Here is a 26,891-nt window from a genome sequence, read left to right as displayed (position 1 = left end):
AAAGTAAATGAGAGGAGAGCGTTGATTGAAATAATAAAGAGTAGAAGAGGCAAAATGCTGGGCCACCTTATACGACATGACGATTTTTTTAAGAGCATATAGAAGGAAAGATAGAGGGCAAAAGAGGAAGAGGAAGACCGAGGATTAACTACATGGGACAGATAAAGAAAACACTAGGCGTCATGTCGTATAGGGAGATAAAAGATATGGCCTGGGATAGAGCTGGCTGGAGGAAGATGCATGAATTAGTTGCACCGACAAGAGGAAACTCTTAAATGAAAATGATGATGATACATAGTTGACTCCTTATAATTCCTCTAAGGGATAAAGATAATCTCATCAAACGTCATCATATGCGTAAAATACGTACCTTTGCTTCAGCTTCATCCTTCATCACAGCCTGCTTAACTTCGTCTGCTGCTTTTTGTTCAATCTTTAATCGATTTACTAGCGCAATGCCTTCATCGGCTTTCTTTGCTAGTATAGGCTCCATTTCACGCACTTGTTGTTCCATAACTCCAACCACGTCGTACGTTTCATAGAGTTTCTAATGAGATTAATGTTTAACTCCTTCATTCGTAAAAACGTGAAATCTCTCATAAACATATTTTAGCTATTGAACTGTTTTGTATTTTTCTTTTAAACTAATAATATTTTGAAAGAAAGTGACAAAACAGTGTAATAGTTAAAGTGGGTTTTAGAAGGTTTTAGTTTCTATGAATAAAGGGGCTAGTAGCGTATAGAAAATTATTGATCAATATGCTAATCGTTATTTGAAAATATTTCCATTTATCTAAGTATATGTACGTTAACCAGAATAATAATTTTGTATTAGAGATGTCTACTATATACTGTCATATTGATTCAATTCTATTATGATATATTTTTTTATACCACTGAGATGGCAAACAAGCATATGGCACACCTGATGGTAAGCAGTTAACTGTGCCAGATCCGTGATCTTTCAGATTATTTATTTATTAATAATTGTATTTCATAATGTTACTTAATAGCTAGTAATAATAAAATTTGTGTTAAAACCACATTACGTTAGTACTTCAGGATAAAATTTTTTAGGTATACAAAATTATAAAGTAAAATAATAATACTATTTAAAAATTAAATAATAACCTCATAATTTTAATAAAAATATTACCTGTAATCCGCACGATATCCTGTCTCGCCCTCGTATGATTTGTTGTTGTTTTTTGTCGAGTAAGGACAAATATAATTTCAGGAGATCCAAGTAACTACTGGGTGTCGTGTAGAAATAGCGTCTCATTTCTTGATACAGTCGATCTGTCATATTATCCACGTCCTGTTAGACGATGAATATTACAGTATCATACGGAGATATATTTATTTTATTTATTTATTTACACTTTATTGCACCAAGTAAAAAGAGAGATAACAAATACAGTAAATATTAATGAGAAGTGATACAAAAGGCGGCCTTATCGCTAAGCAATCTCTTGCAGACAACCTTTGGGTAGAGGACATTGAGAAAAAGACAAAGAGTAGGTGGCGCACTATTATATAAATATTATCATATACAAACATATATAGATACATACATACATACATACACATACATATATAATATGTACACAATTAAATATATACATAACATACACATACTTAACAGCACACATACAACAGAAAAAAAAATGACGAAGGAAAACGAAGAGAGAACACAGGAAAATAGTACTAAAGTGAGAGGTAGTAAGATTTACCAGAGGTTTTAAAGCTAGTAAGAGTTTGAGCGCACCGAATAGAGGCAGGTAGTGAGTTCCATAGACGAACTGCGTGAACAGTAAAGGATTTAGAATAAAAGGAAGAAGAATGAGTGGGAAATTTAAGTCGAAAGTTATTGACACTGCGTAAAGTATGATCATGATCATTGTGAAACAAGAATCGGTCTTTTAGATAATCAGGAGCAGCAGGATTAAAAAGGATTGCGTAAAAAAGAGACAGGATATGCAGATTACGACGAAAACGAATAGGGAGCCACTTGAGTTGAGTACGAAATTGAGAAATGTGATCATATTTGCTAAAACCAAATATGAAGCGGATACATAAATTTTGGAGACGCTCAAGCTTATTTAATTGCTCTTCGGTGAGGTCTATATTATTATTATTTGTAAGAATAAGAATTAAAGGACCATGAACAACTCTTACCTCGTGCATAGTGACACATAGTGGTGATATCTTTTCAATAATTTCTCGATTGCCAAGCGGTTGTAGACACTGCTGTGCTACTGATAACAGGGCCTCTGCTGGCCATTTCGTAAACCAGTCGATTGTACAGCAGTTCACCAAAGATGGAAACATGCGACAGCGACGCCTGTACATAATTATTTTATTATATCAATAATTAATTAAAACTGTTCACCAGTAACACAAATATAAAAAACGATGGGCCACTAAGTATGTAATATTTGTTATTACCCGTAATAGTATAGAATAATTACCTATTTTTATGCCAAGCCACATGCTTAGTACATCTTAGTGTTAAAAACATTTAGAGTATGACTCAATTGGCAACTAAAGTTTGTACTATCACGGAATCACACTCTTTACTAATCATTTTTGATTTGTACTACTCGAATATCTACATATTGTATTATAATCATGTCAGTTATTCATTGGTTTCTTTTTATTCAACTTATAACGGAAAACAAGCTGACGGCCCACCTGATGGAAAGTGGTAACCGTAGCCTATAGACATTTATAGTACCATGGACATAACACAGTGTATTGTGTCACGCATGACACTCCTCATGAACGACTTTTGTACAATGTAAAAAATAGGTAATTTTTTATTAAGTTCTAATGAAACAGAATATATTTTCCTTGACCCATTTCCATAATTAGTGTCTAACGAGCACGCTGCTTCCGGAGACTTCTCACAAATAAATCCCGGTCTATCTGAATATGTCCTTGGTACTTGTTACTTATTTTGACATTCACATTATACAATCATTACGTCAATCTTATATATAAAATTTATTCATTGTTTTTCTAAGAAAGTCACAAATTGATATTGCTTATGTTTCATTTATTAAGTAGAACTTATAAATAAATCTTGCTTGGTAACTGGTGTCCCACAAAAGACACTAAAATGTTTTTATTTGCGTAATATCTAGGTTATTTATGTATCGGCATAAAAGATCACACTGTCGACATAATCATTTTAACAACAAACTGACCTGAAAGCCTCACCGACAGGACTCATGCATATACAAAGGTGTAGTTTGGATCGCACGCGATTGATGAAGAAGTAGTAAACGGCGTCACGATCTGCCGGGTTAATGCCGCACTTGCAAGCTTCGCTGCGGCAAGCAGTCTGCATTTGCTCGTATGTATCTCCCTCAAATAGATTGGGAACTTCACCTGGGATTTTATTGACCTAAATTTATGTGCTTAAGAAATTTTTGGAATAAAAAAATCAATTAAGGGCAGCTGGCTATTTCGATTGTATTTGGTTCCTAGTATTTATATTGTTATAAGTATAAGTTAACTATAAGTTCCCGAAGAACTTATAGTTTCAATCTGAGCCATACTCATTTATTAATCATTCTCTTCTATAGATTATGAGATTAGTATAAAGAGAGAAAGAGTGAGACAGTGAAATAATAGATAGGTACATACTAGATACCAGATTATGAGTCAAATTCAATAATATAAATATGAGAGCAAACCGATTCGTCAAGTTCATCGTTATAGTATAGGGCCTGTAGGTACATAATGTAAATTTATTATTACCTTTTTAATTTTTATTTTCAAAAAGGTGATCGTGAATAGATAATATAACTTATTATATCTTTTCCATGCCAGATATGAGATGATAGTTTGCAAAATCTTTGTCATATTCTGTTCTACAAAGACATTACCAGAATTGAGCATATTGTTGATGTCTTCAAGAAACTCTTCTTTGGTAATTTGCGCGTCAGTGAAGAGAAACACGGTATCCTCGTAGTTGACTCCGGCGCGGATGTACATCTTACGTAAATCATCATGGAATTCCGGTGTGTCGTAATTACGCTTCAGTTCCATTCCCATACATCTATACGAAGACAGTTCTTTTAATTCTCTAAACAATTTGTACTGGTGCTTAGTTAGGGGTCAATTTAAATTTGTAAACAACATTCCGGTGATGAAACAATGGTTACAAATATAAAATACTTTTTTTAAGTATTACATTAACTACTCGTTTACTTATTGTTTGTTATATATTTATTGGTGTTGATAATACGGGTTTGCTTATAAATTACCAATAGTTGTTAAGTAAATAAAAATTATATATAATTATATAACAGACTCCCGTAGGTTAGTTAATCAATAAATCATGCAAAGTCATGTTACAACTTTATCCGTACAAGTTGAAATCGAAATCGTTAGCCATACATAAAATTACGAATTTAACAATTTATATAATAAATACGTTCAGACAAAAATATCACTAATCAAAAATTCAAATTCGACAAAAAATTTGGGTACTTCTATTCTAACCTAACCTGGGAGTTGGGCGGGAAAGGATTGTTAGTAATGGGGTCAAATAGACCCATTACTGGCAATACAGCCTGTCAGGTCGACCTCCACGTGATTCCCCCTGAAAACCATCGTGGCTAATTCTAGTTGAATTCGTTAGGATAGACCTGCTTACATGCTCATCAATCATCTATCACTGGTGCCCCGCCAGTGTATGCCGATAGCGCAATCGGGGTTACCATACTATTATCACCCATTAAAAAAAAACACTTGGGAGTTAAGTTCAGTTTCAAAGAACACTGCCTTGAAAGGACGTTGACGATTTCGATTTATACGGAGTATATATGACAGTATAATAAAACCATATGTGTGATGCTAACTTGCATTCATTTACATGTCCGGCGAGCGTAGCGACACTCCTACGGCCGGAGCCACCGGGGCCTACCATTAGGCAGTGTCCTCGCTCGGCTCGCAGCACCCTCGCTATCCGTACTACATGTTCCACTGCATCCTGGAATAGCACTAGCTGCATTTCTGCCCGCGCTGTCGAATTGTATTCTTCCAGATATTCCTGATAACATTAGTTTCTTACGTTTTTTATGTAAAGCACTAAAATATTGACAGCCCACCTGATGAGAGTGTTATGCTCCCGTACCAATCCATTAATCGCTGCTTTATCTAATTCTTCTATCCAAATACGGCAACTGCTCATGAAGATGAAATAAGTATTTGGACTTGTATTGAGATAACTAGGTATAGATGATTTTACACAAAATCTACGACTAGACCTATTCGATAATTCAGTATCCGACATGATTTAGAAACCAATCGATAGAGAGATAGATATGGGTATACCTATTATTACGTTGTTCCGTATTATTATGATTGTGACAACTGGCCAAAGATATATCGAAAACACTGTATTTCTGGGAAATGTCAAAATGAACAGCATCTTATCAGCAAAATTATTAACGTTGTTAAGTATTTTTCTAACAGAAACAAAAATGGACGTAAAATGAAGAAGTTTCTTCTATTTTAATTATATGAAAAATAAATAATTACGACACACAAATATGTTGTAGTCACAATAACTCACCTTTAATACGACCATAAGTTTATGTATCTCCGGTATCTCTTGATAAATTCTATTCTCTTTTGGTACAGCCGAATTAAGAAAATCTCCAAAGAGGAGCAGAGGTGGGTGTTCTATAATGGGATCATCTGGTACGTCAAGAATGGGCTGCTGGAAGTTCTTCTGGCAAATAGTGCTCATGAGGTGATAGAAATAGCTCTTGTCTTGTGTATCGATTAGGCGGTCGTGGAACACGCGCAGGCATTCGTGGTAAAACAACCTGAATGTGATAATTTAATCATTACAAAAAAAAAAAACACACTACAGAAAATTTTATAAATAAAATTAACTAATAGAAATACACATTTAATAAGATATATGGATATATCCTAAATTAACAAATAGAGTATTCTATATATGATATATTGAGTCATGCACGCAAAGTCGCGGAAAACAGCTAGTTGGCAATAATTATAATACGTTTGTAGTAATATCAAATTCACCTTAACATTCCCTGTGGGGCTCGCATATATGCTGCATTCGCCTGCAAAACTCCCTGCATTGACTTCGAGAGGTCTCGCAAGTTAAACACATAGTGAGACTTGGCAGGCGTTGGCAGTAGTTCTGCGCAGATTTTTAAGTATACGTCCACTGCCGCGTTTACTATTGGTTCTCCGAGGACTGATACTTCGGGTACAAAATCCTCCATGTGCCCTCTCAGGATCGCCTTAATAGAAATGGTAAATTGTAAAAATTATCTACTTATATGTAGAGTGAATATATATATATATATATATATATATATATATATATATATATATATATATATTCACTCTATATATGCTGACAGTCACATAATCCTACAATTCCTACAGTATTAATTTATAAGTTTTGGCAGTTATTTATTACGACGACACGAATAAATAAATAACTTCTAGGATCTAGAGAAACTGACGATAATTTTTATAAATCCATCAAGACGTGTCAATGATTTGGATATGGTTATATACCTACATACATACATTAGTATATAGTGTATTTACATATATTACATAAGTATATATGTAAATACACTATACAAAAAATATATCACACACATATGTAACCTCCTTTCATTAGCAGTCGCATAAAAATAACAGCTTTTTTCGTTCTAACAAACATCTTGGGCATGGTTGCGAGGCACAAATTATTGGAAACATCTCTAGTGGTGAAAAAGTAATAAATCTAAACCTTGAATATGGTCTTCATAGCATCAGCATTAGGTGCTGATATATAGAACATGGCGAAATGCCTCACGAATCGCGCTGTGAGTGGGTTACGACCACCACCTGGAGGTGCGCACGCACACGACAGCACCACGTCCAAGATCTCCTTCCAGTACAGCTTGTCCCGGTCGTACAAACCGCCGAAATCCAAAAATTGTCTGCATTGTAAAATGATAATAAACATGATAGCAACAAACAAATTCCAGTTATACTGAAAGATGGAAAATATCTATTAAATAGATCTGATTTAAATAGATATCTAGGATAGATGTTGTATTGACTGTCCACAGCTGAAAATAAGCCACCTCCTTGGGGGGTTACCTAGTAATTGATATATTTGGCAGGTGGATTGGCAATCGCAGTTAGGCTTTGGAGATGTTTTAAGAGGGACGCTGCTATGCTGTCCCTCCCTTAGTCGTCTCTTATGACACCCACGGGAAAGGAAGGGGTGGCCTATTCTCTGCCGGGACCACACGACAAACAACAAACTACATAGTTAATCGCATTTTTAGAATTTTCTAAAATATAATTTACCTGAGTAGCTCTATAGTTGGCTGAGCTCCGTACACGTCGAGTCGTGGCATATTTACATCATCTATGAATATGATCACTTTCTTTCCAAGCGGAGCGCCAATAGTCTTACGTGGTCTTTTGTCTAATCGGAGCTCTATAACTTCCTAATAAACGTAAAATGTTTGTGTTGATATTAAAATATATGTTATTGCAACTTTTTTTTTATATTATTTGTCATTAAAAAGATCAGTGAATCAACTATAGCAAGAAAAATTGTAAAAACAAGTGATTTTGGAATCCAAAATGAGACTACTGTACTTTTTCTTTTAGCTCTGAATATTGTGAGTAGTTAAACGATCGAAGTTGTTTCAAAAGCATCTGATTTTATAAAATTAGTAATATAAATTGTATTCATAATAGTTATGGTGGTTATAAGGTCGGTTTGATATTCGGGTTTCAAACGTTTAGAAGTTATTTACAATGAGTGAGAAATAAATACTTAAGTTAGATTTACAGATTTCATTTTACTCTAGTATTAAATTTAATTGTGTATTTAGTATTATAAACAAATAATTTGCTTAGCAGGGGGAAGGGAAGGGAGTGTTAATAATGCGGAATACGGAATATATCCTGATAAGTCGACCTCTACGTGGTCCTCCTTAGAAACCATCTTTCAAACAACCTTCCAGGTTCACCACGGTGGGTTAATTGATCTACCTTTTCTTTTTATTCTCAACTATCGTCCCTCATTGGTGCCCCGCCAGCGTATACCGTTAGCGCAGGCAAGGCCACCATTTCATTATCATCCGTTAAAAAAATATGCATAGCATTCTTCGAGCAGAGAAAAAACGCCAAACGATTAATTTAGCACTTTTTACTTTGGTTCAGAAAGTTGAATATCAATAAAGGGGTTTTAATTTATTATGATCTACATATGTGACAGTATTTTCGACCTGTGTCCGGGTACTGCTAGTTTGTGCTGAGAAGTTCAATATGATCGGTATATAGTATCCAGTAGCCGACATTCGCTTGAGTATTTCAGCCGCGATACAAGTTTTACCCACACCTTAAATCAAAATAGTGGATTACTGACTCGATCTTCGATGTAACTTGTTTAATTACTATTTTAAATCAACTACCAGACGGAAACTTTGTACAAAAGTCGATTGCTTGGATTGATGTACCTCTGTCCTATTCGTGTTTCTACCGTGAAGCAGTTGTGTTTGCTTGGCTGTGTTTCGGTTTGAAGGGTGGGATATGGCGTGAATTTACTGGGTACAGAGGAATAACACCTGAGTCCTCAGGAATGGCAACGCATGGGGAGTATCATGGGCAAAACAGTATACTCTGTTATGTCCATGATACTGCTCATGCCTATAGGCGACGGTTACCACTTTCCATCAGGTGGGCCGTCAGCTTGTTTGCCATTCTAAGTTGTATAAAAAAAAACTATCGCAAAATCCTTTTGACATAATAGAAGTGACAGTGAATTTCTTTGTCATCTCTTGGCATCTTAAAAGCTCGACCAATCGTCATGAAATTTGGTATACATGTAGTATTTTGTTTTGAAAATAATGCTACTTTTTATTTCAATCAAGGAATCCCAGTTTCTCCAACAAAATTGCTAGTAGAAACTAAAAAAAAAAATCTTTCATTAGGATTTTTGCATTACACGTATAAGTAATTAAAGACAGAAATGTTAAGAAGCTTACCACTTTCTATCAAGTGGGCCATCAGCTTGTTTGCCATTCTAAGTTGCATAAAAAAAAGCATTATTTACCCGTGCTCCCAGTGAACATGACAGGTTTTCCAGCGCCCAACAGCTTTTCAAACAGATATCCGTAACGCACTGTATCTATCGTAGGTACAAGTGTCTCAAAAAAGGGCTTATTGCAATCGTATATGAATTCTGGTATAATATCAGCCCACACCCTCAGTTTTCTTTGCTTTGTATCCATGTACATGTCAAAGAAATTGAAACCTTGTGGAAAACTGAAAATAAATTTTAATCGGTAATAACTTGCGTACTCTGTGTCTATAAGTCGTATTAGAAAAATGCATAATTTAAATGTTACGAAAAGTTGTTACTAATAGGTAGATATCATCATTATTATTATCAGCCATTATTCGTCAAATGCTGACCATGGACCCCCGCCCCCCCATATAGACTGCCATAAAGAACGGTCCTGAGCCACCTGCATCCAATGACTCCATGCAATGTATTTAAAGTAGTTACTCCATCTAGTGAGGAGGTCCACACACACTCTACACTACGGTTGCCCATACAGGGTCACCACTCACGAATCTCTCTTCGCCATCGGTTGTCGATTCTTCGAGTTATGTGATCGGCTCATTGCCACTTCAGCTTTTTTATCCTACAGGGTATGTTGGTTACTTTGGTTCTTTTACGACTAACCCCGTTTCGAAATTTTTCATGCATAGACATTCGGAGCATAATCTTTTCTATAGCTCGCCGAGTCATTTGAAGCTTTTCTATACGGCTACAATGCAACCGTGTAGGACTATGTTTCACTTCCATAAGTCATTACTGGTAACAACAGGTAAATATAATGAAGCCTAAATATTAAGTATATATCATAATTATACACAGATTTAAATGCTTTAATTTTGTTTTTGAAACATAAACTTTTTATCATACATTTTTTATCTGAAGTAGAAGAATCAATACAATTCTATTCCATTCTAGTAATATTAAAACAAAATAATAATTAATACAAACTATTCAGCTTCTTCAAAAGCTTCAAACTGCCTTTTAATAACTTCTTCATAAGCCTTCCTGTTCATCTCCAGTATGTTTCCGCCTATGCACCAGACGTAACAGAATATGAAGCAATGGGCAATATACATTTTGATAGCGGCTTTGTCAGGAAACCGTTCACCAGGCTCGCTGAGTAAAGCTCCCATTAAGTAACATATAGCTGATACTTTACTTATATCCACCTGTACAAATGTTATACTATTTGTAAGAAAAATAACACAAAATTTACATTTCGTGCCTATGTGAAATTGATAAAAAAAAATATGCTCATGTTTGTAATCCCGGATGGGATAGTCAGGGGTATTAGTGGACTGTTACTAATGTGATTCATGTAAAACTCGTCAGACTAGGTTGTGTCCAAAAAACTCAAAACCAACGTAGAAGGTCGAGTCTATCATCATCATTCGTATTAATTTATTTTATAATGTTTGAAAACTTAAATCCATACACAAAGTTTTTGGTAGCAGCTAATGTAAACTCATTTTTGGTGTTTAAAGTTTTTATATATTATATTATTATATAATTTTAATGCTTTATAACATATATTATACTATATTACCTGTTCACTTAATAAGGTCAACACAAATATAGTACTTGCCTGTTTTATACCAACACTACAATTGGTGTTAACAAAGTTAACGCCAACATCAAGCATCTGGAATAATTCATAGAGAAAGTCTGCATTTTCTTGATTAAATAGATTCTTCTCCATGGATTCTTGTAACCATGACCGTACGTATGGTAGATATCCCAATTCATTGGGATCTATGTAGACCATTCCACAACGGGAAACTGTAGCTGGCGAGGCCTGCGCCAAATCTGCCACCTGAATTTTTATGGGATATTTAGAAGTCTTTCTATAATGTAACTATAAAATCAATGAAATAAGTATTCTCTACCATGTAGAATGCAATGTCAAATAAATGTACGTATTATTTTTCAGTCATATTGACTAGGACTTTCCTGATATGGAGGTCAGAGTTCTTCAAAAATCTACAATGCATTCGTGACATTTCTGGTATTGCAGGTGTCCGTGGACTGCGGTAATTGGCTGTATGCTGATTTGCTACCTTTGTGGTATAATAAGAAAACGAAGCATTTATCGGGAAGTCCTTCAAGGATTAAAACAAATTGATTGCTTGTAATGTTCCGATTTTTCAGGTAGGCATATATCGTATTAAAACTTATCTTAGTTCATACATATTAAGATCAAATTAAATCTTTTTATGCTACTTAAAATTACAAGCAGGCTGATAGGAAAGTGACAACCGTCGCCTATAGACATGAACAGTACTATGAACATAACAGAATACTAAGTCACCTATTATGTGTTGCCATTCTGTGCGGCTGGATTTATGGCCACAACCGAAAAAGTTATTGAATTAAAAAAATAATAGGGAGGCATTCCAGTTTTATAAGATCTTCCTTGTATTAGAAAGTATGAAGAAGAAGATTCACCTCAAAGACCATGTGGACATAAGGCGTAAGTTTGATTCGCTCAGAGTTGGACAGGCAGAGCATCTTATTGTCGTCGAGCACCGTGTTCATGTTTTCTATCCACACCGCGTCCACCGGCCCGTCGCAAATTAACCACTGGTGGTCTGGTTTTTCACACTGAGTAGGTATCACAATGTAAAAACCTGATTGATACTAATTTACTGATAAAATACTATAATTTTAAGTATAACCAAAGTTTTGTTAGGTAGGTAATTGCTACCTAACAAATATTACCTTATGTAAAAAAATAAAATAATTTCTTCAATTAGAATATTTTCAGTCATGTAAGCACATTATTTTTTGCTCTATTTTACAGAAAATCACATCACTGGTTTACGCTAGTACATTTAGTACCGACGTTTATAATTTACGTAGCCTCAGATGGACTATTCAGAAGATATGAACAATACACTTCAAAAGTTATTTATTTACATTTTCAGTCATCATAATCATTGTAAGAAAACTACCAATTAATATATCACTGCTGTCTACGGTCTCCCTGCTATGAGAAGGATATTAACCTATCTGTAGTAATAGCACTTGTCAAGTGGCTTGGTCAGTATAGAGTTGCTTTTCTCTCTTGCATTAGGGCCCCCTTAGATGGCCTTCTATAATTGTTTGTATGATATATAACTATCTATAAAGATCATATTAATAAATAATAGTAATATGCATACTTGCACAGCAGTTCTGAGCGACAGGGGCAATATACCATCGTGCCACTCAAGCGTCTGTAGGTTCACCTCGCCATACAATTCACCAATAGTCAAACTTTTCGGGTTCATGATGTACTTGTGAACTATTTGGTACTGCGGCACCTCATTCTCACAGAGTCGAGTGTAGGTGTCTGCTAATACCTGATTTGTAAAAATATTAAATTATCATTATACTAGAAAATAATATACAGTACTTACACAATTATCGTTACTTTCGATTTTGAACATTTAAAGGGATGTTATACATATATATGAATTTTATAATCAATTATATTTAACGTTTTATTAATAGGTATAAATCTTTCCTCATAAAAGGATATTATTGTACTATTATAATGCTTGTCATAGGGCTTGGTATGAAGTTCCATTTCAAGTATTTTTTTTTTCTTATAAGTATTTATATATATACAGTTTATATTGGTATGGTATTCATATTTCTGCAAACTAATTTTTTAAATAATTGAGTATAATTTCTTAAACATGTTCTACATCCATGCCCAATGGGAAATTTATAAACTGACTTTGTTTGCTGTTTCCAGCAACTATTTCAACGGACTATTTTAGGGGACGTATGGCGCTTTGCATTACAAGGTCTTGCCTCGCGAGCGAGCTGCAGATCGCAGAGCCCATGAAGCGCCCCTAAAGAAGACTTCCGGATGAAGTCGAAATAATTGTCGCAAATGACAAACATAGTAAGCTAATAAAATTTCCAATTTACATACATCGTAGATATAAACATATCTAATATAGTTTAGGAAGATATGTATATACACAAAAGATAAATTATATTTACGTGTAAGACTACAGTCTTTCCTCCACCAGTGGGTCCCACTAGCATGACGCCCCAACGTACTATCATCGTTTCATGTAATTGTATCACCTTGCGAATCTGACAAATCTCAATCTGTTTCTTATTTTCCAGTAATATTTCTTCTGTTTATAAAAAGCAAATAAGTTAATAAGCAAGTAACTTTCATTATTAGGTAAAAAAAAAAATGTTTAAAATCAACTTGACTTGATGAATTGTAGGCGAGTCGAGGAGGCATTAAGTTCACCATAATGTATACAGTTTACAAAATGTTATAACAGGTTTACTGGAATCGGCGTTTACAATCATGGTTTAGGAAATGGATATTATGGTATATTCCATAATGCTTTTTGTTTTTAGAATTAAATTGATATCATTAACATTAATTTAAAGGAATATTCTATTCACCATATGGTTGCGTGACAGAATTTAAAATAAGGATATCTACAAAAGAAGCACAATCACCGATATAGCCCGAAGGATAAGCAAGCTTAAGTAATAATGGGCTGGTTAAATAGCCCGAAGAACTGACAACCGATATTGAAAAAAGGTTCTTGAGTGACGACCCCGTACAGACAAATGCAGTAAAAGACACTAGATGGAACTACATCTCAAATGCATGGAGTTAGTAGATGCAGGTGGCTCTAGATCGTTCCTTGTGGCCGTCTATGCGATAGGCCTATGTTATCTGTGGACAGATAATGGCTAAAATGATGTTGATGATGATTCTACTAACACCACTGAACTGTTTCCCCAAAGAAATATTAGTCAACAAAAGGTCGATAAATATTAATTTGCTTACTGGTCGCGCTATGTTAATATGAACGGTACTAAATTTGTAATTGTTCTCTGGCTTATATATTTTTTTTATTTTTATTATCGATCAACATCTTAGCAGTATTACAATTTACATACAGATAGACTGGCAACGCAATCACAGAAACATATATAGAATTTAAATTGCAAAAATAGGAAAAATTCACGTAGTATAGCTACGTGAAGTTTTATGTAATTTTTATTTTAATTCGTGGACATTTAGAACTTTATTTGGAGTAAATATTTTTTTTTACCAAGTCTTGTACAAAATATTTCTGATTGTTCTATAACATTGAATTTAAAAAGATAAATGTTAAAGTTAAATTACATGAAAGATTTATAATTTTTTCCTGTTTTCTAATGAATGTTATATCCAGGAACTGCACACGTGAACCACTACACTCCCTTAAATAAAATTTTAAAATAATAAAAATGTATTTTTTTCATACTTTTACCAAATCAGTTTTGAGCTTTTATTGTGTAGGCGTGTGTCCTATTTGTCTATTTCACTTAATAATATACGTTATTATGTAATTTGCCTTTTACATTGCCAAACTATATGCTATGTAATCTAAGATATGAATTTACAGAGGACCTAGTACAATATTTTGCATAATTACAAATAGTTAATTACTTACTTATAACCTCTTCCATGATACCATAATCGCGGACTGGGAGGTTGACTCCAGGGAAGAGATCAGACAATATGCCAGTAAATAAGATGGCATCAGCCGCCAAAAATTTGGGTAGATTGCTATCATTTAGTGCGCAAAGTAGCGTCATCTCTTCATGCTGGTCTGGGCTAGCGCGTTTTAATGCACCGGCCATTACCTAATACAAAATATTAGCACAACAAAGTAGATTCAAACTGCAACAGTACCTAGTTATTCATAACAGGAAAGACTATAAATACGTGTGTAAATACAATCATGAAAACGATACGTTAAAATAACAATAGCTCTATTACGCAATCTTCTACAGTTAATTTCAACTACTATGGCGATTGTTGCACAATATACATATATTGTGCAACAAACGCCACAGTATCTTTGCGCGCATATTTTTTTTTTTAAATAGAACGAGCGCCATTGTTGTACGTTGATTACTTATTTATATTATACTGTTTATCGACTATAACTATTTTGAAACGCATTTTGATGTTTTACCAGTACACTCTTGACTGCCCTCATGCCAAAGTCATAATGATCCTGTTTGGAAAGCTGCTCACTCGACAATTTGTACATTTGTACCATCTTCTTAGCGAGACTCTTTGATGACTCGAACCCTTCCGAGTACAGGATCACTTCCGCTATTAGGGCTTTATAAACAAGAAATTATTAAAGACTAATCAAATCTTTGTATTACCTTTTATTGATTTAATCTAACAATTATAGTAGATATATATATTGTAAGACTGTATACAAATAGCCATTATTGCCTTATTAAGCGATAGTTGTTAATAATACGTAATTGATATAATATAGAACGGCAAATTCTGTCGTGACAGATATGTTATGTAGGATAAAATATATCTCATCGATTATGATAACAGGAAAAAATTACTTTGTAAATTATTATGGTGAAAATAATTTATTGACTATATCTGTGTCTCACTTTAAGTAAATAAGGCTCCGACTCACCATAATCAGGCACCATCATCGATATAGGTCGAAACAATGCCTTTAAATTATCCGGCAACTCTGTTCGCCCTGCATATCCTGGGTTCATGGTAATAAATGCCGCACATGTACGCACTAGTTTAATTTCACGTCCCTCGAACATGAATCTGACAATTGAGATATTATATTTTAAACATCATCAACAACCAAAACCATGTAACCTGAGGGCGCAAAGCCTAAATTTAAAATCTTTTGAAGAACTTCCTTTCTAATTATAAAATTAGATTGAGAACTAAACTTGCTAATCAAAGACAAACAAAAATGGATCAATAAATTGTCATACAGTCGAAAATATATTTTATTAGAGTTCCCTGCATCTCAAAAGATATCGTTAGTCTCTATGGATTGCGATAATCGTTTACCATCTGGTGAACCGTATTCTCGTTTGTCGCCTTTCCATATACATAAGAAAAAGTCGCTCACGTATCTGTACGTCTGTCCGCTTGTCACAGCCAATTTGTTTCGAAATTACTACTGGTGCGATTTAGTTAAAGTTTGATATATATAGGTAAATCGGTGATCTAAAGACGGATTATTTTCTCAATATACATATGTACCTATGAATTTTATATGTAGTTGTAATATTGCAATTGCAAACCTACTTTTTTAGTTACTACAAACAAATTTGGGTCAGATTATTAATATTATTAAGACAAAACAACTATGGAATCCTCTTCACGCGATTTTAAGTCACATTTGTTTTTGTTTATAATTGATTGGCCTATCGTAGGATTATTTTATATAAAGAAGTCAAACAATATTTTTGAAGAGCTATAATGTAGGACACTGTCGTAACGAATCCATATGTTTCGTACCTAATATACAAAACACTGTTGAATATTTAAAAATATTGATTATTTTCTTCTGTTTGTACTAAGACTTACAGTCACACATGTTTCTTGCATTTTTATTATAAACTATGTATGCATGCATATGTACAAATTATACAAAATATGACCACTATTACTAAATTATCTATGTTTACATTATTACTAAAATATCAGTATTAATTGTTACAATGTATTGACAATCTAAAATACCTCGTTTGCTTCGCAACCTTCGCGTTCCTAATTGTGATGAGTTGCTGAGCAATAACGGAGAGTACCTCGATGTCGATTCGATTGAATTCATCGAAACAGCACCACGCGCCGGACGTCGCCAGCCCGGAGAAAAATCGACCCATCATTTTATAGTCCAAACCTAAAGATCACAGTATTATATCAGAGTCAATAAATCTGTCCAGGGGAAAAATATTGTAATTGAGTTTAACTGCCCCATTGTTAGAAATACACCCACAATAGTAGTTAATTTTTGTGAAATTTGTTACGATTATAATTTACCTGCTGTTATCATCACCTATCATCCCTCACTGGCACCCCGCCAGCGTATACCGATAACGCAGACGGGGTTACTATTTCATTATCACTCAATAAAAAAAAAACATCTATTCGACCAGTCGCCCTACGCACACGTCTAGGCAAAACTTTGCCTCCAGAATTGTAATGTAACCGGTGTTAGACCATTGGTTGATTATAAGCAGGTGCCAGCGTGACTTAAGAAAACTAGTCTGTAAGTGTACCAAACTTCATGGAAATCTCTTGAATGAATGAATGAATTTTATTGCAAAAAATGGGGTATAATAAGGTCATATGGTAGTTTTATAATGATTTCAAACATTTTGTCATAAGTTATGACAAAATATTTTTTTAATATGTAATAATAGAATAAAATAACATGTCAAATTTTTAAACGTTAATTGTACTAATATAATAATAATAATAATTGTAATATTATAATAATATAATAATAATTGCAATACACAAATGTCAATCTTTTATAATGTGTCAATATTTTATATTTTGTAAATATTCCTGGACACTATAGTAACACTTATTTACTAGCCATTTATGTAAATCTTCAATCTTAACTTTCATTTTTATAATAAACCTGCTATAGGTATAATTTAAATCATGTATAAAAAAGGAAGTACGAATATTATTGCTTAATCTATTAGTCATGTTCTTTGGTAAGTGCGAAGCTGTTGGATTAGCTAGCAACAAAATAAAAATTACCTTCAGAGCAATTGAAGACGACGCATTGTATGGCCAAAGACTTAGCTAAGTCCTTAGTAGTTTCGGTTTTGCCGGTGCCTGCGGGCCCAGCTGGTGCACCGCCAAGGTCCAGTTGCAACGCGCCCATTAGGCATAAGTAGCAGCGATCCGTTAAAGGTGTTATCACTAGTACTCCTATGTAATTAAGTTTATTATAGTAGATTCAAATTCCCAAATAAAAAATATCACAAATGGTAGTGTCATTTATTGTAGTCAAATAACCTAAACAATTAATACATATCTAACTAAAAACCAGACATCTTATTTCCAAAGGATGAGTATTTTCATATAATTCCTTTAATATTTGTTCCAATGAGGAACAATAATCAGATTATAACTAATAGAAGTAATCAAGTACTCCGCCAGTCAGCCTATCAATTGAAAACAACATTATTGAAATATGTTCAGAATTGGCGAAGAAATAGTATAACTTACACGAAAAATACTCAAGAATTGAGAATTTCTTTTACGAAGAATAATAACGAAGATTTAACAAAGATTTAAGATTAAATTTAAATATTGCTCTTCATGTCTATAGTCGAAGGTTATCATTTTTAATCAGGTGCCATTCAGAGTATCATAAAAAACTGAACGTCGTGAAACTTTAATCCAAATTATTTGAAACTAGCAATCCGGCGCAGCTTCACACGGGCATATAGTTTTTGAAAATAATATATAGCTTATGTTACTCACTAATAATGTAGCTTTCTATACGTGAAAGAATTTTTAAAATTGGTCGAGTAGTTTTTAAGTTTATCCATACAAGAAACAATTAAATCTTTGCTCTTTATAATATTAGTATAGGTAAATACCTCCAGCTCCCAAATACTCATGGCCGTAAAGGTACATAGCGCTGGACATCCGCGCCACGCAATTATCGATATCTTCCTCCCAATAATAACGAATCATTTTCAACCATTCGAAGTCGTTCCTAATATTTTAAGAAAATTAGTCATTGAGTCTAATAAAGAACGATTACCATAACAATGATTGTATGTAGGTTAAATTAATTATTAAACAATAACCACTATTATTTTATGCGTCATCAATTGGCTAAGATATTACGTAAGTGTAGATACTTACTTACTATACACACAAAATTAATAAAAGTTATCGTCTTTAAAGTACAAAACAGTAATCAAAATTTCCATAGAATATTATGTTAGTGCATAACATGATATAATTCTAGGTTCGGCAGACTAAAGCAGTTAAATATATTTTTTTTTTATTTTCCTATACCAAATTATTTACAATTATTTAATACGTCGACTGATTAAATATATATAGGTCAGAAATATTTCTTTTATATAAATATAAAATGTTTATAAATGTTGCGATATTATAAAATATATAAGTTGACTTCTATGAAGAGCATGTTGATAGTTGGCGGATGTTCTTTTTAATTAGGTGACTTACATATATTGTGTGGAACAGAAAGTATATTTTATCGGATTTTAAGTTCTCAATGAGTTTGGACACTTAAAAAAACATCTATTGCGTGGAGCATAAAAGGCAAATAAAACATTATGTAATAAATAACATTTAATATAAAGATTATTTGAAGTTTTAGCATCCAAGTGAAGTTAACGAATTCCTGATAAGTTTTTAATATAGGCGATATATTCATCTATAAAGTAATCATAATTTATAGATAAAGAGCGAACTAGTTAATCGTTGATGGAACCTATTGCTTCAACATCATATCATCAGAAATTCTGACATAAATATTTAAGTCACAAACTGTCCTATATTTTTAGAGTAAGGTTCGAAATTTCCACTATTTATTAGTAAACAAGAAAGATATTGCCATTTATTCCAATTCAAGTGGGGAATTAACATAGGATGAACCGAAATAGGACAACGTCATATGAAATCTAAAGAATGTACCTTTGATTGTGAGAGAAATATTATTCAAGTAATACTGACAAATGGGCTCATGCGGAAAAATGTCTTTATACCTCATTAAAAAATAAAATTACTTAGAGGAAAAGCTTTCAAGAGCCTGTCAACGAAATTTCGAAAGAAAACTTACACACACTCATATTTTTTTAAACATGAAAAGTAAGAAATCGCTTTTTGAAGATGTTTATTAAAAACATCAGATCAGAGTGAGAATTTTATAAAAGAAGTAGCAATAAAGAGAAGATCTTTTATCAACGCACAAAAGATAAAGTGCCGAATATTTTAGGTAACGAAGAGACGTAAAATTATTTCTATTTAATTTGTGTCAGTATAGTTATACTAATAAACTATATGATAGTTACTATAGCGAAACTTAATAACATAGGTCATCAGTTTGGTTTTTACATATTGTTTATCACATAATTAACTAAAATAGCTGTTTGCTTAATTTCTTTAAGAAAATATTTACGCGTGTATGCTAGTTATTTATTGTGTAAATTAAATAATAGGTTCCCGGATAGTTTAAAAATATTATATGGTTATTAACATGCTCTATACTTTCTGAAAGTTGCATTTTCAGCTTATGTACATTAGTCTGCCTACCCTAAAATTGTAATAGTCAATTATACAAATAAACTTATAAGAAATACTAACGCTCGTTGTACGTGTTTTTCCACCATATGTGATATTGTATCTCTTGCGTGCACGTCTACAGTTATTAAAGCACACAGGACTTTTCTAAACAAAGAGCTTAGGTCCTTGCGAGTCAGTGCCGCTAAATCATTCAGATCTGCTATACATTTCCTTTCATATTCCAACAATGCTGTATCAATTCGTAGTGGTATCTCCAAGTCGAATAGTTCATGAACGCCTTTAGCCCACATTATTTGTGACACTGATAGGATTACCTATTGATATAAATACTTGTTTTAATAGTGACTTATAATTAAAGTAATTAGGAATATTTTTTAGCTTATGTTTACGCAAAAGCAGATGGTTACATTTATTCGTAATATTGACAATAGCACTTGTATGGTAAGAGGTTTAGTAGATTAGGTATGATCAACTTTTATAATTATTATAAGCTTTTGCCTGCGACTTCGTGCGCGTAGGATTTGGAAATATGTAAGTGTATGTTCTGCATGATTGCCTGTATGCAAAAGCTTGAAATTCCCAGTAAGCTGCGAAGATGGCTGTGTTTGTTTTTTTTTTTTGCGTAATAGAATCCGAAATGAAGATATCTGTAGAAGAACCAAAGTGATGGACATAACTCGAAGGATAAGCAAGCTAAAGTGGTAATAGGCTAGTCACATAGCTCAAAGAATTGATAACCGATGGGAGATGGGGAAGGAAGTTTCTTGAGTGGCGATCCCGTACAAGAAAACGCAGTGTAGGACGACTCCCGACTAGATGGAGTGACGACCTTAAATTCATTGCAGGGAACCAGGGCACCGGTAGATGCAGGTGGCTCAGAACTGTGCCTTATGGCATTTTATGGAATAGAGGATAGATAACGGTTCATATGATGAAGTGTATGTTTTATCTTAACACACATAAAATATCAAATCTAATAAATAATAATAAACTAATAAACTATAATAAACTTTTATATCTAAAATTTCATATATATTTATTAATAAAGAAAGAACAGTCTACGTCAAAAGTAAGGAAGTAATTTCCTATAAGAGTAAATATGGTGCGAATAGTTCGCAAATGATTACTAATTATCACAAAAAAAATACATATTACCTAATATGACTATTAATATTTCTTAATGTTTTTAGTAAATATAATTTTTTAAAAAAAAATTTAAGTAAGAAAAACAAAACAATATAAAAATAAATAGGCCATTTAATAAACATATGCGGACAATCACGTAGAAAAATTATTGATAAAATTTTTTCCTGTGGAAATATCTCGCGGTAAAAAGTAGTCTAAATGCCTTCTCAGCATCCGTTTTATGAGTAAAAAAAAATATGGAACAGACCACTTCTATTATAGATGGTGTATTAAGATAAAACATACAGCAGATTTTAATTGAGACGTTTGGACATACAACTGTGAAAACCTTAAACAATTTGGTGCAGTACTTTTTGGATGGCAGTGAAATGTGACGATAGATGTATGTATGTTTCATCGTCATCGTAAGAGGCGACTAAGGGAACTTATCGGTCGAAGAATAGGCAACAGCGTCCCTCTTAAAACACTATCATAGCTTAACTGCGTTTGCTAACTCACCTGCCAAGCATAGCAATTACTGCCAAAACTGCCCTTTATAATGGAGGCCTATGTTGGTATGTATGTATGGTTGATATATTATATTGATGTTTACCTGATTAGGATGTAGTTCCACCCACTCTACACGTGGTCTACCTAAATAGTCTTTGATTGCAAATTTCATACATTTCTTAACGGAAGCGAACATAGCCTCCTCTACCTTTCCCAACCAATCTTCAACATTACCGCGTGCTTTTAAACCCTGTACGTACAAAAAGAATCATCTAAGTATATTATACAAAATAAATAACATCTAAAACATGTATATAAACTGTTGTTACATAGGCAATACTTAAAAAAATACCCGATAATAACGTTGATACTACCTTGCCCAAATTAACCCTTTCGCCTTCGGGTGACAGCATTGCAATTATATCAGTCGTTAGGTCTTCTGGTTTAGCAGTCTTGGCTAGTCTAGCTTGGAACATATCTCTTGTTTGGAATGACATTTCTTTTTCAACCAATGTGCCTTCTTCAGTTATCTCCATTTCACTTTCTGACAGTTTTACTCCAAACTCCAATTTCGAAATAGCGTCGAAACATTTGCGCAAGTGAGGCTGCACGGCATGCGGGTTGCGGGTCTTAAAAGTATGCACAATGATATGTAATCTGTGTTTAGCCTTATGCTATATATGTTCTATATAATATGAACATCATTAATAGAATATAATTCAGATTTTGTAGTCGAGTTAAAATAGCGAACATTAAAAAGGGGTGCTGCCAGATGTAAGTACTCTTTCTGAATATTCCAGGTATCATGATCAGTCTACATAACATGTGTGAATTATGTGATGTGATAAATTATGTGTATTAGCGAGTATTCCTAAACAAACAAAATAACTTAATAATCATCAATATCTTACTTATTTATTTATTGAATAGAATACTTTTAATGTTTGTAACGAAAATGTACGCAGGCATATATAACTAATAATAAATTTTAATTCGATAATATAGGGAAGATGTTTTTTGTATTGCATTTAAAAAATTGTAATTTAAATGTAATCTGAAACGTGTAGGGATGATATTTTATTATGAGCAAAATTTTGTATTTATTATTTGGTTTATATCTATGATTTTACTTCCTATATTTCAGTTTCCTGATAAACATATCGATAAATTGAACAAGAATATAACAGTAATACAGAGGCCAAGGGAGTCCAAACTAGTAGACTTGGACTATCCCAAGAGTGTCAAGAGACAATGGTAAGTAGCCTTCTACTAGAGATAAAACTCGGTTATTATTTAACAGAAAACTGCTAAATAATAACTGAAACAGTATCACGAAAATAACAGGAATCGAACCCCATAATGCTAGTAACTGGATATAAGTAATGTATAAAACGTAAACAATCCATAAAGGTACAATTTGGAATCATATAATTTATTATACATATAGTACGTTAATCATTAAGTTTTTATACAGTAAAATTGAAATAAAATTAGTGTTTCCATGTTTAGCTTGCATATGCAACAATAACACCTATCGACATACATTCCAGATAAAGGGGTATAGCAATAATATATAGAGTCAGATTATTTGCTATAAATGTGAAAATTGAGACGTTTATTGTTGTATTCTTGTGTATGAATGATGTCACCTACACTTATTAATGTACTTAAATTATGGAATGTATTGTCAAGGTTATAACTAATAATAAAAAGTGTTTTCAACCTTTTCACAGATAAAATTTTCGGGTGGTATGTGTTCTAACGATAATCGACCTGGATCAACCGAAAATTATAGAGACACATAGTATGCCGTAAAGATTGGTTAAGGTTACTTTTATAAAGAGAAAATTATTAATAATTTGAATTAAATTTGAATGACATAGAATTATCAAATGACATTTTATATAGGTAGGTATCAGTAATATTAAGAGAGCAAACTTGCTTAATTAATAAATGACGCGAGCTGACTTTGTGAAGGAGATTTTTTTTTAATGTGTATAAATGAAAGGGTAATTCCGTCTACGCTATCGGTATATACTGGTGGGGCATTAGTGATAGATGAGGATGAAGGTAGGTCAGTTGGCCCATCGTGAAGAATTCGACAAGAATTAACCACGATAATTCTTGTTAAACATACAAATACACCAAGATGAGCCTGCTTCAAATTTGTCTATCATATCATTGCACCATTCCACCCTTGCCTACTTCTGAACATTGGTGAAGTTGTAAGGCACCCAGCGTGAAACTATCCTCCGCACCCGTAGATGCATGTGTAGAATCTCGCAAAGGCTCTAAATGTAACTCGTCTATTATCTTGGATCAAATTTTTCACTGCTAGTACGTTTTCTTGCATAACAGCCGTCAAAGGGCGACCACTTCTTTCTTCATCCCCCAAAATTAGTCGATACACAGTTGCCTTAGAAGGGCATTCGTCTATGAATGTCTATCATACGATTCGTCCGGTTTCAGGCGACACTTAAAATCGTAAAAATCATAGCGCGAAAATATTCTCGACGCATCAATTTTTCAATGAGACACAGTAATTTTAGTTAACTCGCAAAAAATGTGGAGCTCAGTTTTGAATTTAGAATGTACTTATTTTGACATATAAGTAATCATATTTTTTTTAAATAAATTATAACTGACCAGTCTCTTGTACATAAAAACTTTTTATTCGCAATACTTTCTGAGTAATCTGCTATGAATAATTTTAATAAAGCCGAAAATATTATAATATAATGAAAGATGTTTCATTACCTTTTCTACATAGCACAAAACAAAGTCGCTTAATATTTAACTTTGATTTTGAATCTGTACAATAAATTATGATATTATTCCGTTTTAAATCTGTTTCTGATTAAATAGCAAATACTGTTTCTACAGGGATTAGGTACGATTAAAAAGAGAGATTAAAATATATAACAAAATATCAATTTATATTTTGCTACAATTCAATAAATTATAAGATATATTAATCTAGTAAAAATTTGGAATATGATAAAGAAAGATAAATATAAATCTAATAGAATACACATACCTGAGCTAATATCTCAAGTAACTCATCATTTGACAAGAAGAAAAACCTTGGAAAAGCCACGCGTTTCGTTTCCAAATAAGCTTCTAAGCATTTCATGATCTGATCCAACATTTCGTTATTGCGAACAAACTCCTCATACAATTTCGGTTGAGTTGCAGCTGGCATTGCTAATGGAACCTATAATCACTCACAAATTACCATCAGTTATTTATTACTGGGTCAAGTTATTTTAGATCTTTATGAAGTAATTACAAGTAGGACGATTACATACTGTTTCTATAGAAACAGTATGTAATCGTCGCATACATCGTCGCACCACGCAGATTAATTTAAATTAACATTGAATATGGCTATATATTCAATATTAATGTAAATTTATCTGCGTGGTGTAAGCATGGGATAGGGATTATATAACCTTCAACCAGAAAAATATTTGTCTTACCTTAGCTAATTTACGCATAATATCTTTCCAGGATTTATCCACAATGGTAAACAGTCTCGTTTCATTTGGCAATTGTCTTTGGATATCGGGAGCTGAGAATATTACTTCTAAGTAGATCCAAGTTTGCTGGCATGCATACCACTCTTCCTGTAATTGCAATCGTAATATATTCAACATCTTACTTTATTATTTTCATACTAATATTACAAAGAACTTGCGGGGAAAGGAATTGTTAGTAGTGGAGTTTGACAGCCCCATTGCTAGCAATATGCCTTATTAGGTCGACCTCCACGTAGTTCCTCCTGGAAAATATCGTGAACAATTTTTGTTGAATTCGTCACGATGGGCCAATTGACCTACTTCATCCTCACCTATCATCCTTCACTGGTGTCTCGCCGGTGTATACCGATAGCGCCGGTGGGGTAACCCCACCGTTCCATTCTTATGCATTAAAAAAAAATTATAAAGAGGAAGGATTTGTTTGTTCGTTTGTAATGGATAAACTCAAAAACTACTTTTTTACCCGTGAACCTCTTTTAGTATATTTGCTACTTGCTTATACCTCTATTAGCGTCGGTTAAACCTATATATATAGATGATATGGTTCAAAACTGTGTGAGCACGTGTACTGACGGAAATAACAGTAAAGATGAAGCTAGTCAATCACACAATTTAGATAGAGAAACAGAGAAAATTCAAAAAAAAAAAAAAATAAGGATGCCTTTAAAGGCATTAGGGACGCTTCACAAGTTTTTAGAATATGCAGCCGTTGATCAAACCATATTTGATAAAATTTATGAACTTGAAAAAACATGCACAAAAGGTAAAAACAGAATCGCAAAAAATTTATAGATATTTTAAAGTAAATATTGTTGTAAGATTATGTAGATTAAACATTTATGTTCAACTATTATACAAAATGGATATGATGGGTATTGTTTTTTAATTAAGCACATATTAGCCGTATTTTTATAAACCTCCACTTAACTTTGTAAGCTACAAACTCGGGTTAGTGCGAAACCTCTATAAGATAAAAAGAGATCGCAGTCCTTTGAGTTCTCCCTTATCCAGGTTTAACTGTATATGATTTAAAAAATTCTATCTAATCGTGCGGAGCTGGGCCGGACCTCTAGTCAGTAATATAATAATAATATTAGTTTGAATTTCAAAACGATTACACCAAGGAAGTAGATATTTTTTAGATTAAGTTTAGTCAATTACCAGGGTTTTAGAAAATAGATCCAAATTTTTTGCCCATTCCTCTACTCTGTTTTTAATAGGTCCACAATTCCTTGAACTCAGGATTGTGCTGATGTGGATATTGCTCTCGTCCACACTCGCCTGGATCTCATCGAGGCCTCCGAGCACATACACATCACGCGCGTCCTTGTGTAGCAGTACAGGGAATTCTAATGATGCCCAGATTTCTTCGACCTAAATTGGAAAATACCAATGTAATTTTATAGAATTATAAGAAAAATTACTACATGGATTTAAGAAATTAAACTAATCTATAATAAATAATATTATAAAG

At 33.2% G+C, this 26,891-nt stretch overlaps 1 protein-coding gene across 1 annotated transcript in view; it reads right to left on the bottom strand.

Moving 5' to 3' along the window:
- LOC113517760 (dynein axonemal heavy chain 6) overlaps positions 1-26,891 on the bottom strand; it is a 67,025-nt gene that overhangs the window by 26,151 nt on the left and 13,983 nt on the right. Inside the window, exons 16-44 of the mRNA XM_026902507.3 lie at positions 26,579-26,791; positions 25,358-25,504; positions 24,916-25,092; positions 22,253-22,507; positions 21,982-22,128; positions 20,304-20,557; positions 18,560-18,678; positions 17,709-17,882; positions 16,677-16,836; positions 15,598-15,743; positions 15,124-15,275; positions 14,596-14,788; positions 13,127-13,266; positions 12,295-12,474; positions 11,579-11,734; positions 10,719-10,946; positions 10,082-10,302; positions 9,122-9,333; positions 8,295-8,407; positions 7,363-7,505; positions 6,794-6,986; positions 6,067-6,290; positions 5,588-5,843; positions 4,872-5,062; positions 3,894-4,066; positions 3,210-3,393; positions 2,179-2,344; positions 1,157-1,318; positions 371-547 (exon numbers count right to left, since the gene is read on the bottom strand). Coding sequence (XP_026758308.2) covers positions 371-547; positions 1,157-1,318; positions 2,179-2,344; positions 3,210-3,393; positions 3,894-4,066; positions 4,872-5,062; positions 5,588-5,843; positions 6,067-6,290; positions 6,794-6,986; positions 7,363-7,505; positions 8,295-8,407; positions 9,122-9,333; positions 10,082-10,302; positions 10,719-10,946; positions 11,579-11,734; positions 12,295-12,474; positions 13,127-13,266; positions 14,596-14,788; positions 15,124-15,275; positions 15,598-15,743; positions 16,677-16,836; positions 17,709-17,882; positions 18,560-18,678; positions 20,304-20,557; positions 21,982-22,128; positions 22,253-22,507; positions 24,916-25,092; positions 25,358-25,504; positions 26,579-26,791 — 5,256 coding nt within the window. The remainder of the gene's footprint in view (positions 1-370; positions 548-1,156; positions 1,319-2,178; positions 2,345-3,209; positions 3,394-3,893; positions 4,067-4,871; positions 5,063-5,587; positions 5,844-6,066; positions 6,291-6,793; positions 6,987-7,362; positions 7,506-8,294; positions 8,408-9,121; positions 9,334-10,081; positions 10,303-10,718; positions 10,947-11,578; positions 11,735-12,294; positions 12,475-13,126; positions 13,267-14,595; positions 14,789-15,123; positions 15,276-15,597; positions 15,744-16,676; positions 16,837-17,708; positions 17,883-18,559; positions 18,679-20,303; positions 20,558-21,981; positions 22,129-22,252; positions 22,508-24,915; positions 25,093-25,357; positions 25,505-26,578; positions 26,792-26,891) is intronic.

Source organism: Galleria mellonella, unplaced genomic scaffold (assembly GCF_026898425.1).
Source record: "Galleria mellonella isolate WM207_F2 unplaced genomic scaffold, CSIRO_AGI_GalMel_v1 utg33, whole genome shotgun sequence".
Taxonomy (NCBI): domain Eukaryota; kingdom Metazoa; phylum Arthropoda; class Insecta; order Lepidoptera; family Pyralidae; genus Galleria; species Galleria mellonella.
This window is presented reverse-complemented; position numbering and strand designations above follow the sequence as displayed.